The sequence below is a fragment of the Sus scrofa genome, chromosome 6 (genome assembly GCF_000003025.6).
Source record: "Sus scrofa isolate TJ Tabasco breed Duroc chromosome 6, Sscrofa11.1, whole genome shotgun sequence".
In the NCBI taxonomy this organism is placed as follows: Eukaryota; Metazoa; Chordata; class Mammalia; order Artiodactyla; family Suidae; genus Sus; species Sus scrofa.
In genome coordinates, this window is record NC_010448.4 from 94,804,750 (window position 1) to 94,819,782 (window position 15,033).

General features: G+C 40.7%; 2 protein-coding genes across 3 annotated transcripts; both read right to left on the reverse strand.

Moving 5' to 3' along the window:
- On the reverse strand, nt 900-9,694 carry MYCBP (MYC binding protein). Of its 2 annotated transcripts, none has more exons than XM_005665239.3 (5): nt 9,502-9,694; nt 9,235-9,307; nt 5,038-5,086; nt 4,672-4,801; nt 900-3,508 (listed from the first exon to the last, which is right to left on the reverse strand). In XM_005665239.3, the coding sequence occupies exons 1-5, from the start codon at nt 9,583-9,585 to the stop codon at nt 3,494-3,496; spliced, it is 351 nt and encodes a 116-aa protein (XP_005665296.2). In that variant the 5' UTR covers nt 9,586-9,694; the 3' UTR covers nt 900-3,493.
- On the reverse strand, nt 10,356-12,434 carry GJA9 (gap junction protein alpha 9). Its single transcript, XM_021095982.1, has one exon. It carries the CDS (start codon nt 12,396-12,398, stop codon nt 10,851-10,853), a length of 1,548 nt encoding a protein of 515 aa, XP_020951641.1. The 5' UTR covers nt 12,399-12,434; the 3' UTR covers nt 10,356-10,850.

Consider the following 15,033-nt stretch of genomic DNA (forward strand, 5'->3'; position numbering starts at 1 on the left):
CGAATCGGAGCTGTAGCTGCCAGCCTATGCCAGAGCCACAGCAACGCGGGATCCGAGCCGCATCTGCGACCTACACCACAGTTCACGGCAACACCGGATCGTTAACCCACTGAGTAAGGGCAGGGACCGAACCCGCAACCTCATGGTTCCTAGTTGGATTCGTTAACCACTGGGCCACGATGGGAACTCCAGCCTTCTATTTTCAAATGTACTCTCCTTTATATGCAGTTCAGCTCATCAATATCATGAAATGTCTGACATCTACAACACAGTACTAACCAATACAGCTTTCAGGGTGACTGCTTAGCAGCTGGGTAATGTTTCTATCAATGTTTTCCCAAACGGAATTTTTTTTTTTTTTTTTTTTGGTCTTTTTGCTATTTCTTAGGCCGCTCCCATGGCATATGGAGATTCCCAGGCTAGGGGTCTAATCAGAGCCGTAGCCACCAGCCTACACCAGAGCCACAGCAACGCGGGATCCGAGCCGCATCTGCGACCTACACCACAGCTCAGGGCAACGCCGGACCCACTGAGCAAGGGCAGGGATCGAACCCGCAACCTCATGGTTCCCAGTCGGATTCGTTAACCACTGCGCCACGATGGGAACTCCGAATTTTTTTTTAAATATCCAGATTATAAGGGGTTCACACTGGTTATCACTGCATCTAGTAGCACTGTGTCAAAAATCTTAGTGCCTAAACTTGTATAGCTGCATTTTTTAACCTAAATATAAGACTTGATATTTCAACTTTTTTGGTTTAGGCCATGAAGAAGTTTAAGTGCTCTAAGTTGTTAATACCTCCAAGCTCATTTCAATCCATGCAGCAGTTACAGAATTGGCATTACTACCATCTGACCCATATGTAGACCTTCACAATTTGCAAGGTACTGTTTACATCCGTAATATTTAATTTGATCCTTACAACACCTTGTGAGGTAGGCAAGACATGAAATCTACATTTTATAGATAAGACAGCTGAAGCACAGCAGGAACTGAATGGATCGGATCCTTTTTTCTCCACTGAATATCTTCTTGTACACTATCTTCATCCAGATCCTTGACAGAAATGTTGAAGAGGGCCTCCAGAGGCCAGGCTGACCCTGAATTCTTACATATAGCACTGACTGGTTTAAGGAGTTTAAGCAGGTCAGTTCCCCCTAAGTCTGATTATCCAACCCACAGGTTGCCATTCTGTTCAAAAGGATCATTCAAGAAACAGTCACCTGACTTACATAAATACTAATGGCAATCCCATTGGGGGAAAAAAGCAAATGAGGGTTGGTTGTCAGAAAAAGTTTCTACTTGCCTGTATCCACAAAGGGACTGTCATTACCAATTGCTTAAGGAAGCCAAGTATCCCTCTCTTCCAAAACCCCCATGGGGCCATGTTTTATTGTTATTTCTATCCTATGCTACATTGTAATTGGTTATATACATGTCTTATGACTAACTTCAAGTCATTCATCTTTATAACACCTAGCACTCAGCCCACTGCTGTCCATGCAGGAGGCACTCAAACTGGTAAAAGATAAACCAAAATTCAGGTGAATGTTCTTCCAACAGTATCTGGCTCCCCTCCAAAAACAAACTTGTGACTAGAAGAGGCACAGACCATTGCCACATTCCTGCCAACATGACTGATTGAAATGCTCTTATAATTGGCTTAGTCACAGCGTCCAGCAGGTGCTGAAGCTTTTGCTAGTTAAACCAGCTTTCATTGGATTGTTTTGTATTCTGCATTTGTTTTGACCAAAAAATAAAAGCAGTTCTCTAACAACAGGGACACAATACATGAAGTAGGAGTACTTCTTCATAATGCCAGTCAATCAATAAGAAAAGTTAAGTGATCCGTATTACACAAAACATCTGACTATAGGTCTTCCAAGAAAGGAAAAAGGACTAACAAATAAGAATATAGTGCTTTACCATTTACAAATCTTACACATACATTCCATTTGACCCTCACAACAACCCTGTGAGGTAGGCAGCACAGATATTATTCTTATTTAACAGATGAGGAAAGTGAATCTCAGAGCAATTAACTGATGGGCCCAAGGTTCTACAGTTAGCAAATAATTTGTATTCATATCAGTCTTTGGCCTAAAAACTCAGCACCCAACCTCCCCTCATACTTGCCTACCTACTTCACAGGGATAATGAAGATAAAATGAATTCAAGGCTAGAAAAATACTTTGAGGGAAAAAAGCACTATATAATTATACCCGCAAACTATAATTTTCCACATTATATGGCTCATTCCCCTTCTCATCCCAGCTTGTGCATGAACTCAGAATTTTATATTGCCTCTGTTCTGTGTTCAACTAAGCAACTAAGTAAGGCAGGGGAACAGTGTGATCCTCTTTAAAGTTATATAAATTACAATAAGGGTAACTGCTATGACAGCAAATTGAACAACACAGAAAGGCCAAGGTGCAACTGGGACCCGCTGAAGCACACAGCAAAGCAAGGCAACATTATCAGATAGGGCATGATTGCATAGAAGGAAAGGTGGTGTCAGAGTCCACACTGGCACACACACAGTTATCTAAGGCAAAGTGGTGGCAAAGAAGAGTCATTTGTTCCACATAATATAAACTAGAGCAGAAGATTCATGAGACCCCATGCAACAGCATCAATGTCACACAGATCTCTCCAGCTGCCTATGGAGAAGATAAACAACAGCGGCATCTTCATTTTAAAGAATGACCGTACCTGTGCTCATATCCTGAGCTAAACCAAGGAACTGCTCCATGCTAAACTTCCTTGGCTAAAGTACAACCAGTACCATCATTCCTAGTCAGACTAATAAACAGAATGTCTTTTAAGGTAATGAATTAGATGGCTCTGTTCTGTTTTTGTTTTTGTTTTTTTTTGTTTTTTTTTTCCAGGATTCACTTTTGATTCTCCTGCTTTTAAGACCCAAAGAAAGTTATATTGAGTTTTTATTGGTGATTCTAAGTATATGTGTTTATAACAGTTAAAGTGTGATAGGTGAATTTAACATATTAAAAGAGTGCTATAGCATCTGTTCAGAAAAGATTATAGACTATACAAACTATTCAAGTCATACAAAACCATTTTTCAGGGTCTTTTCAACTGAGAAGAATCCTATTCAGCACGCTTCTCCTCCTGAGGTGGTTCATACTGAGCAAGCTATGGGGCAAAGACAGAGGAATTTAGGTGAATTTTATTCTAAATTGGGTAAAGAACTTAAAAACTTAAAAAGCTTAAAAGTAACAAAATGAGCTAACTACTATATTCAATTTAACTACTGAATCAGTGAGTTTATACTAAAATCCTATCCTTTTTAAACCACCCAGTGATGGTTTAAACCTAATGAAAGCTCTTTTTATTTAAGCCTTTAAAATTACTGGGAAACTAAAATTTAATTGCCAGTCATGACTGCACTGCACAAATACTTGATGTCCAGTAATCTATATCTTTCCAAAAGATGTTGTAGCTTATAGTATTTTCTTCCTCTCCACCATATGTTTACTGAACTTTCTCCTAAAAAGTAGAAAAAAAAGAATCATGTGACATATATTAATCTAGCCAGTTGGCGTTCTCGTCATGGCTCAGCGGAAATGAATGTGACTCGTATCCATGAGGACGTTCAATCCCTGGCCTCGCTCAGTGGGTTCAGGATCTGGTGTTGGTTCAGGATCTGGTGTTGCCGTGAGCTGTGGTGTAGGTCACAGATGCAGCTCAAATCTGGTATTGCTATGGCTGTGGTGTAGGCCAGTGGCTACAGCGCCAATTTGACCCCTAGTCTGGGAACCTCCATATGCCATGGATATGGCCCTAAAAAAAAAACAGGAAAAAAAAAAAAAATCTAGCCAGTCAATGAAGAGCAGCTAACATCTTTGACTTAAAGGATGTGAAAAAGTTATCTGGCATTTACACGTTGTGGACAATTTAAAGTAATGCATGCATAATCTTTGCTGAGTTGTGGTTCCCTGCAAAAACTAAGATTTGAGTTATTCCAATTAGCTGTGGGATTCGAGAAGTTAGACTTCACTGCGCTTTAGTTTCCTCACCTATAAAACAGTCTGTGTGCCTGTTTCACTTATCTCACAAACTTGTTGAGAAGATCAGACACATTATGAGAAATGCCTGGAGTCAGGTGAAATGCATTATGTGATTCAGAATGCAGTAAAACCTCAAAGACTTTAAGTTGACTCATTTGAAGTTTATGAAAATTCTCACAGGAGTTTAAACAAAGAAAAAACTTCAGCACTAGGCAAAGAGTGCAAACCAGTTTACAGAGACTTAAGGGCAGACAAGTTTACAGAGTTACCATTACAGGGCCACCACATATGACTGTGCACTACATGCACTGCCCAGTCTAAGGTGACATTCACAAAGCAGGGGCCTTGTACTGTCCTACTCAAACCAGCTGCCTAAGACTCTGAGAAATCTCTGTTTACCTATAAACCAATATTCTCATCTTTTGGTTGAAGGTTCCCAAGAACCTTTTCTTGACCACACTTTGCTCATCCTATTTACACTTTGCCTGTGGTTTTCTCGACAGGGCGTCAACTTGGCCTTGCAACTAACTGAGATTGATATTCACCCTCCTCCCTCCCCTACTGTCCATTTTAGTGAGGTTGCGATCATATGATCACTAAAGGTGAACTTATTTTTAACATGAATTCTTTCAAAAATGTTACCTTTGTTTTCAGTTTTTTATTTTCTTCTACAATAGCTTCATATTTCTCTTTCATTTCTGCCAATTCTAGGCGAAGCAGCTCTATTTCTGGGTTTTCTGGGGTAGCAGCTCCTAAGTGATGCTTTAAAAAACTAATATCAAGTTAAGAATTTACTTGAGCTGAATGAAACTAGTGAAATAGCCCTCTGAAATAACTCTCTGATGAGAGTCACCCCACCCTGCCACCAATATTTACCCAGAGATCAAAATCCAAATACTCAAATTTTTTCAAAAATTGAAAGTATTTTAAAAGTTATTATCTATGTTTAAAAATCAGAGTTCAAAAAAAATGAAGGCCTTTTTCTGACTTGGAAGGTGAAAAGGATACTCCAAAGCACTATTAGGTTTCTCAGGTTCTTCATATAAGGCTACCAATACTGCAAATCAAAAAGCAGAAAAAACAACAATTAAAGTCTTTAAATGTTTGAAATTATATTCCATAACCCAGTAAATATGAAGTGCCTATTATACACCATGCACACTGCCAGGACTGTCCATACCATGGTGAACAAGACAGACAAGGTCCTTGCTCTCAGTGAATTTAAAGTCTTGTGCAAGAGATAAGCAAGGAACTAGACCAAAAAAAAGTTATCAAGCAGCAATATAGGATAATGGGTTATGGGAGCACATTGGAAGAATGCCTACCTCGGCCTAAGGCAGCAGGGAAGCCTTCCCCAAGGAAGGGAAATAAGACCTGAAACCTAGGCAATGAAGGTTTCAGATAAAAAGGGAAGGCCAGGGGCAAAAGCACAACATATTAAGGAACTGAAAATTCAAGTATGGCTAGATGGTGTTGTGAACAGGGGGCGGAGCAGGAAAGGAAGCTGGAAAACTGAGGTGTGGGGGAGACTACAGGATCCTGCAAGTTCAGTCAGCCCTTGAACCTAAGGACAAAATGGCAGGTAATTAACAGTTTTAAGCAGCGGAATGACAGGATCACTCTTGACTCCTGTGTGGAAGACTGACAGGTGGGACAAGGATCTAAAGGCAGGAAAGCAGAGTTCCTGTTGTGGCTCATCAGGTTACGAACCCAACTGATATGATATCCCTGAGGATTCAGGTTCAATCTGTGGCCTCGCTCAGTGGGTTAAGGACCCAGCATTGCTGTGAGCTGTAGTGCAGGCTGGCAGCCTTGGATCTGATTCCACCCCTAGCTGGGAACTTCCTTATGCCCCAGGTTTGGCCCTAAAAAGCAAAAACAGAAACAAAAAATAAATAAATGAAAGCAGGAACGCAATTGGAGTTCCCATTGTGGCACAGTGGAAACAAATCCGACTAGGAACCATGAGGTTGCAGGTTCGACCCGTGGCCTTGCTCAGTGGGTTAAGGATCTGGTGTTGCGATGAGCTGTGATGGAGGTCAAAGACAGGGCTTGGATCTGGCGTGGCTGTGGCGTAGGCTGGCAGCTGTAGCTCTAATTAGACCCCTAGCCTGGGAACCTCCATATGCTGCAGGTGCAGCCCTAAAAAAAAAAGCAAAAAAAAAATTTTTTTTTTTAATTAAAAGTTAGTGATCTGCACTAAAGTGATAGAGGGATGAAAACAAGGTAGGTACAGTAGAGAAAAATTCTGGAAGGCTATGGTTAATTACTGGAAGGAGGAAGCTTTGACTTCAAAAATGTTCTTCAATAATGAAGTTTCACACATAACATGCTAAATAACCACCAACCAAAAACTTTACCAGTAATCAGTGTGCTCAAATCAATATTAAATACTTTAGTGGTTTCATATCCAGTAGTTCACGTCAGCACTACCTTTTTCATCTTAAACAAATTCCTATTACACTATTTAGATGCACTATTTAGATAAAAATCTCTCTAAACCATTGCTCATTTTTTTGTGCATGGACCTCTTTGAAAAACCCGAAAAAGACAAAAACTACACACAAAAAAATATGCATATCTAGACACCAAATTAAGAACTACTATGGTAGACCAATTTACATGCTTCCCTTTTATTTAAGTTTTAATGATTCAGTAAAATAATACAGACAGTATAAAAAATTAAATGGAAAACTACTACTAACAACTTACATTAAGTTCTGATAGTTGCTCTTCTAAACGTACTTAGAGCGGTATTTTTGAGTAATTGGTGTATTCACACTATTTCCCTCTCCTCTCCTTCTGTTTTCTCTCAATGTTACAATATACTTTAATCCCTCTACTATTACCTTTTTCTTCAAACTATATATTCAAACCTCTGTTTCTTCCATGATCTCTACCAAATCCTAATTTTATAAGACAAGAATACTCTTAAAACCCTCTTCTCCCCCTACCCTTTCTTTTAGCTTCTCAATTTCTATCAGTGGTACTTACAAGGGTGATAATTACAGACCATGTCAAGTTTCCTGTGCTTTTCTGTAGACGAAATATACTTCCTTTTAAACAGACAAGAACTCTCTACCCAGTGTTTCCCTTTTTGCCTTAGCAGCCAGGATTTTCAGAGGCTGATATAGTGCTCAAAATAACTAAAATGCCTCTTCTTCCAAATGACTTAAATCTTTATCTTTACACCTCCTTATCAGTTTTTTTGTTTGTTTTTTGTTTTTTTGCTTTTTAGGGCCGCAACAAACCGCATATGGAGGTTCCCAGGCTAGGGGTCCAATCGGAGCTACAGCTGCTGGCCTACACCACAGCAACGCTGAATCCGAGCGGCGTCTGTGACCTACACCACAGCCCACAGCAACGCCAGATCCTTAACCCACTGAGCGAGGCCAGAGATCCAACCTGCAACCTCATGGTTACTAGTCGGATTTGTTTCCACTGCACCACAACAGGAACACTTCCTGATCGTTTTAATGTTAGTAGTTCCAAATTGTCTTGGAAATAAGCTGGATTATAAATTAAATCTGTATGAAGTACACAGAATCAGGCTTTAAAAAGCTCATATTAATAGATACTCTTCTGTCTGATATTATTTAGGAGACTGGAAATCTAGGGAGGTTGAGGGAATACAATAGATGTCAGCAAGGCAAAAGAAGACTCCAGTGGTTTCTAATCTCTCACGCAGGAAAATCCTTGTATGGCCACAAATATCTAAATATCTTCATTTACCTCCGGAAACAGTCACTTCTCTGCCCTTTACCAGTGCCATTCACTCTATCCAGCCATTCTGGCCTCCATACACTTCCTAAAACTCTTGACATCACGCTACATTCAAGTCCCTGCTCAACTGTTAAAGATAGGCCTTCTTCCTGCCCCTCTATATAAAAAAGGCGCATTCATCCCTCTTTATCCCCCTTGCTAATTTTTGTTCATAACGTGCTACTGGCTGACGCTAAGTGTTATCTGTCTCCCCCAGCTAGGAAATAAGCTCATTGAGAGCAGGGACTTATTGTTTTCCCACTGTTGTATCCCCAGTGCCTAACACAAAGACCTGAATAAAATGGTTAAACAAATGAAAAAAATGAGCTTATGGAGTTTATTGAGGAGAGGGGAAGGTCGATGAAATTCCAAGAGTCTCTGGTACTTCCCAGGATGACAGCACAGTGCTTTCATGTAGTTCCTTTATGTTTACTGAAATTTATTTGCAAAGATGTAGGAAAATGGTACCTGATCCTAAGGTAGGTAGCAATTCAACACTACCAGCCCATCCTTGGGAATTAAAAGCCCTGCTTTCTCCGAAGACCTAGAGTTGTTATTCTCCCAGAATTTTTCCTTAACCTTTGTTTCCAGCCAAAGAACAGTTATCAAATTATTTCCCAGATAGTTACTCTACCTCTCATATGGACCCAGATCATCATCCCTGCCAAATCTTCTCTCCTGCACTCTTTAAAGGCCCAGCCAATAAGCTGAGGGAGCCATAACAGGCATTCTCATTTCTGCTTAGCTAATGAAATCGCTATTTCTTGGAACCGTCTGGTTTCAAGCACCTTATTCATCTATTTGGATCATGAACCCGAGAGTAAGAGATACAGTTTAACAGCTTCCATTTTAAAAAGTGAAAACAGTATAAACATTTTGATGTGCTTTCGAGCTCTTTAAACTAATTCTACTTTAATTATGAAGTCTGCACACAGTAGGAATTTATATGTACTACGAAATGGGGTTGATTTGAAAAACCACAACCAAACCGCTACTTTTGAGTATTAGGTGCACTTAACTACTTTATAGCCTGCTTTCAAATCGTTATTTTCCCACCTGCCCTTTGTTCGACAAAAAGTGCTTCTGTACAGGATTTTGAAGACTCCGCAAAAACTGTCAGGGGGGAGTTGGGCGCTCAAGGTCTTTAGCAAACAGGCTCACTGCGGCTGCTCGAGGCAAAGCAACGGAAGTTGGAGGGACTTTGCAACAGCTGCAAGAGTTTCACTCCCCGCGGGGAGAGTGGTAGCGTGAGCACGGCTACCCTACCCGGGCGGCGTCCTACAGCCAGACATGCGTCGGTCCCCGCTGAACCCCGAGGCCCACCTTTCCGGACCTCGACGGGTCCCACCTGTTCCCCTCCTTCCCCACGCCATGGCCCGACAGGGACGCAGCGCCGAGAAGCACGACTAGGGCACGAGGAACCCTCTCCTGGCCCATGCTCACCCTTGGTCAGCGTGTCCAGCACCCCCGACTTCTCCAAGTACCTCCGGAACTGCTCGCGTTTCGAGTCGGCGGCCTGAGAAGACACGGCGGGTCAGTGGCCAAAGCCGGGGGGCCGGAGCAGGAAGAAGGCGCTGGGGGTCCGGCAACCCCGCCTCCGCCTCGCTACCTCGAGCCCCCAAAACCTGCGCGCGCACCCCCACTCCCACCCGAGCCGACCAGCGGCTGGCTACCGCCCGCACGCCCCCAGCCACGCCGCGCCCCCCTCACTTTGTAATGGGCCATAGTGACAGCGGCAGCGGCGTAGCTGGCGCCTGAGACCGTGGCTGGCGGGCTCGGAGCAGCACTGCTCATGCGCGGAAGAGCGGATGCGCCTGCGCACTTGCGAAGCACGGTCTGGGATCGCCGGGGTGTGGCCTGTTTTCATGGCGACCAGGACGCTCTGAATGCCCCATGGTGGGCTGAGCCGAACGAGGCTGCGTACGCCCGCCCTTCTGGCTAATGAAGCAGCACCTCTCCTTCCTCTTCCGGTCTCCCAGAGATTCCGTTGCTTAGCGGGAGGCTAGGTTTTGGAAAAGAGCTGGAGTCCAGGTGGGGCTAAAGATAGGCGTGGCGCCAGGGGGCGGGGCCTGCGGAGCCCTGGCGCTCTAGGACTGGTTCCTGAGAGGAGGGTCTCTGGACACCGAGAGTGGGCGGACCTGTCTCAAATGGAACCTCGGAAGTGCTGCGGCAGCCTATCTGTGCTGGCTTGTCGACTCGTCTAGAAAAATTGCACGCGACCGACGAGGGCAACCCTTGTATCCAATGGCTTGAAGACTGCTTAGAATCGTATGTTTCGGCTCCAGATTTTATGCTTGGAGTTTCCTTGTTTTGTGCCCGCTGGACGTGGGCCTACGGAGGATGAGCATTAATATGCTAATAAGAGCTAGGCTTTAGAGCGTTTACTGTGTGCCCCGCAGTGCATTAAACACCTATGTTTCTTATTTTAATCCTCACACCTTCCCTGTAAGGTAGGTTCTGCTAGTAAACTGGCGAGGTTAGATGACCAGTGAGTTGTAGAGCCAAGACTCTGATCCTGGCATGGAATCACGATGCTATAAACTGGTGAAAGAAAGCAACCAATCTTTTTAAGTTTTTATTTACTAGATAGCAACATTATGATTATATTCAAGACACATTAGGTTGCAGTCTCTAAGGAAACTATAGACTACAGTCCCAGGGGCAAGATTTAACTGGTATCCAGAAATAAAAGATGAATAACTAAAAGAGGGTATTACATAGATCAAGGACAGTCTCTGAATGCTGTGCTCCCTTCAAGGAAAAACCTGGTTCCATTTAGCTTCGATTCTGAACATGTGATTTTTCCCAAAATTAGTTATCACATATTTTGAAGAGAGCCCGTGAAAAAGTAATCCCAATTTGGTAACTGTGTTTGCACTTGAAACTACTCCTTTCCCAGTTCAGAATTAGAGCCATTTTCCCTTTTTTAAATGGGTTTGCAGTTGTCTGGCTAAACATCTGGTCTTCCTAGCTGCCCTTATCTGTTCTGTCTGCTTCACGGTCACTAGGCTACTTCTGTAATAATGTAATATGTAGACTGTCTAAAAGCCAACAGCTATTCAGATTTGAAGGTCGGTGGGAGCCCGCCTACTAATGAGATTGTTTGTCAGTGACACAGAATGTTGTGGAGGACTCGCAGCAGGGTTGTCACAGGTTCTGACCAACTCAGATTCAAAGGACAACACTCCCAAAGAATCAGGAGTGTCTGGAATGTCAGGTGGTTGGAAGTCTCCCGGTGAAGGAGGAAGGGTTCTAACTGGATTCTCTCTGAGCTGGCCCTTGAGGTTACCTTTAGGAGGTAATGCCTGATTTTCATTTTCTGCAGAGGGACCCCATGTAGCACAAAACCACTTTGGTTTCCAGGTGCAGTTAGCAGGCAAAGAGAAAGCTGTTTGGGGTGACTGTCCGGTATGATCATTCAGATCTATAGCATCACCTGGAATAGAACGGTAACCTCTAGGGTAGTGGTTCCTTTTGCTGTCTTCGCTGTCACTTTCTCTTTTTCCCCTCACCTGGTTACCATTAACTTCTTTTCCAGAGATTTTATGAGTGTCTTCTTTATTACTTGAGCTGACGTTTTGAAGATGACCACAGGCAGTACTAAGTGTGCACATCTTGTTGGAAAGTACAGTTTCCTGTTCATTCGAAATGCCTCTCTCATCATTTCCACGGTGACTATCAGGATCTGTCTGATATACAGATGAATTTAAACTAGGGTACACTGCTCTGTGTGTTTGCTTCTCCACTAACAGACTGTAATCAGGTGCAGAAGAGAGTCGCTTCAGTGAATTTGCAGATGTGTTTTGATATTTGGCAAGGTTTTGTTTTGACTTGTTTGTACAGAATTCATTTTGCTTGTCCTTCAATTTATATTGTCCCCAAATCCCTCTTTTAATCTTTTTAAAACCTAGGTGGCAAATTTCTAGAACATTTAAGAAAACTGAGACAGTAGCTATGGACTGCATAAATAATAAAAATATCGTCTTTTCTGTAGGTCTAGAGACAAAACAATCAATTATATTTGGACACGGATGGCCCTGGCATTTATATAGAGGCTCTAAATGAAATCCATATAGAAGATACTGTCCAATCATGAACCCAACTTCAACCACAGATCGAGTGAAAATGTGTATCACGTAAGTGCAAAGCAAGGTTCCTCTGAGCGGAGCTTTATTTAGTTTCCATTGCTCCAGTTGATAAAGTTCTTGCTCCAGTCTCTTCCGGTCCCCAGGCATTTCAAGCTCTACCCCCTCCAGTTCTCCTCTCAGTTGAGCTTTCTTCACCTGCCTCTCCTTCTCCAGAACCCTCAGTCGGTACAAAGCATGGCCCATGTAGACCAGGGATGGTGAAGACACAAATATCACCTGCAAAACCCAGTATCTAATGAGGGATATAGGAAAAGCCTGATCATAACACACATTTCTGCAGCCGGGTTGTTCTGTATTACAGATGAAGCCAGACTGCTCATCATTCCAGACATCTTCAGCTGCTACACCCAGAACAAGCATTCGAAATATGAACAGGATGGTGAGCCAGATCTTTCCAATCATGGTGGAGTGGATGTGAACTTCCTCCAGAATGCCCCCAAGGAAATTCCAGTCCCCCATGCTTAGTTAGCCTTCTTAGCTCTGAACCCCATCAAATAGGAGGCAGATTAATTCTTCCATTCTGAAGGGTGTGCTAGTTCTTAAGCCAAACCTATAGCCAAAATATGAACAAAGCATCACTGTTTCAGCATGCTGGTTGCTGTACTTTTTCCCTAGAAAGTTGTAATAATCTGTTATCAAGGATATGTACAAGATATCAGTAATTTTAAATCATTTATGTTTAGACCTTATAATGCAATGGGAGGAAAAAAAAAAGATACCTGGGGGGTTGTATATATTCTCTATGAAGAGTAGAATTGTAGGAGTCCCTGTAAAAAAGGTATCTTCTTGCTTGGCTGAAGTTTGTTGTTGTTTTATTTTTTTTATCTGAGAACTTTTGGAGAGGTTCCTAAAATTACCAACTTGATCTTACAAACCTGTTTATTAAGATTATTTCATATAAAAGCGAAACCCAAAGTCAATGATTTTTAATTCTCATTTATGCACACAGGAAAATTCATGTGTTTCATTTTGTAATCCAGCAAGCTTATAGCATCAAATGAAACTAAAGGAAATAGATCTGGCTCTTGCTATAAGAATTTAGATTAGTTCTCCCATCCAAGTTCTTTTAATCCACATCTGAATGTCTAAATTCTAGTTTCCTTCTGGCAGTTTTTGAGCATTTTCAGAAATCATTTCAGTAATATATCTGTGAATATTTATAAAGTTATTACTATACTTTGGCATAAAAATTTTTGTGAATTTTTATTATCTTAAACCCCAGAAATTTTCAACTATTATATGCTACCAGGATGTTATTAGATATTACTTGAAATAAATGGATCATTGGTATAGTGGTAGCATTATAGACATTTTCATTGTAACAATATTTGACCTTGTTAGGATATGTAGCTTGCTTTGTGGAGGGAGCAGCAGGGAGAGTTATAATTTAGATACTTGGATTATCAGCCAGTAGGTTTCATATTAGAGTTGATATCCTATGATATCTAAGAGGAAATAAATCCCAAAGGAAAAAAGAGTGAATATTTTCATTCACTTTCATTTAATATATAAATGTATGTCCTATATCCCTTATAGAAAGGGAAATATTACACAGTCAGACAACATACTGGGATGTTATAGCCACAAGATATGTTTATCACAAAAATCCTATGAGTTATGTATGTTTCCCCATTTTACAGATGAGGAAACTGAGGCACACCTTAAGTTACCCAAGATCACACAGCTAGAACTGGCATTCAGACTCAGTCAATATGGCTCTGAAGTCAGCTCTTACCTGTTTTACTAAACTGTTATTTTTTTCCTCTTCAAGCACACTCGAAACTTTCATGAAAGAAATATTAGGACATTACTTTTTCTCTTAAAAGTTTAATTATTTAAATTAGGTATGTCAAACAATGAACATTCTGACTTTTTAAGTCACAGGTTCTAGAGTCTTGAGTTCCTTTTTTAAAGATTTATATAGTTCAAAAGACTTGCAAAAGCATCAACCTAAAATTTAGTCATATTCCTGAGACAGAGAAAATTTATATTTGACTTTATTATGTTAATGGTAGTATACTCTTTGACCCAACAACCCAAAGTACTTTAAAGTGTAAGCAAAGCTATTCTTTTTGTTGTTGATTATAACAATCATACCTTGAAAACATCCAAAATAATTATCGAGAAAGATTGTATTGTACATATAAATAATAGTATGTCCACAGTGTGGTACTATGAATCCAGTAGAAATAATAAATATATACTAAAATAAAAAGACATTTGATATACTATTTCAGTAACATTCAGCTTCTAAAACAGAATAGTATGGCCCTATTACTGTAAATTTATATATTTGTAGAGATACATACAAAAAAGCCTAGAAGGGATCTCCATCAAAATACTATAATTATCTCTGGGTAGTGTGATAACAATTGACTTAATATTTTCTAATTATATATATTTTAATTTTTTTTTTTTACCATCAGCACTCTACTTTTATAATCACAAAAAGAAAAGATCTTTTTTTTTTCTTTAAAGGACAAGAGCATGGTATTTCCTGAAAGAAGTAGTAGTATTTAGATTCAAATTTTAGGTTCTAAAGATTTCATAGAAAATGACATGAGTACTGGTAAACATAGATACAGTACTATAGAATTCAAAAGTGAAAGAAAAAAATTCAGATTACTCTTAATTAGCTAAGACAAATTAACACAAACCTTTCTTTGTGGTTTAGGTAAATCTGAAGCAGATCATGCTTAAAAGTTATACCACAGCCATCTTCACCTTATTCTCTGAATGTGTCCCTTTGCAGATGCAGAGCAAATTCGCTTTGGTTCAGTGTGGTGAGTCAGCCATCATCTAAAATCCATTTCCCTCTCTTATTCTTGCTTCTAAACAGCTCTATCCAATAGAACTTTTTGCAGTGATGCTGGCATGGACTCTATCTGCACCATCCAATAAGGTGGCTACTAGTAACACACAGTATTGAGCACTTGCAATGTGGCTTGTGTAACAGAAGAACTGATTTTTTTTTAATTTTAATTAATTATTTTATTTAATTTTAATTAAACTTAAAGAGCTACATGGGCCTAGTGGCTACTTTATTGGACAGCATGGATAAAGAATATTTCCAAAATTTCTAGTAATACAGCAC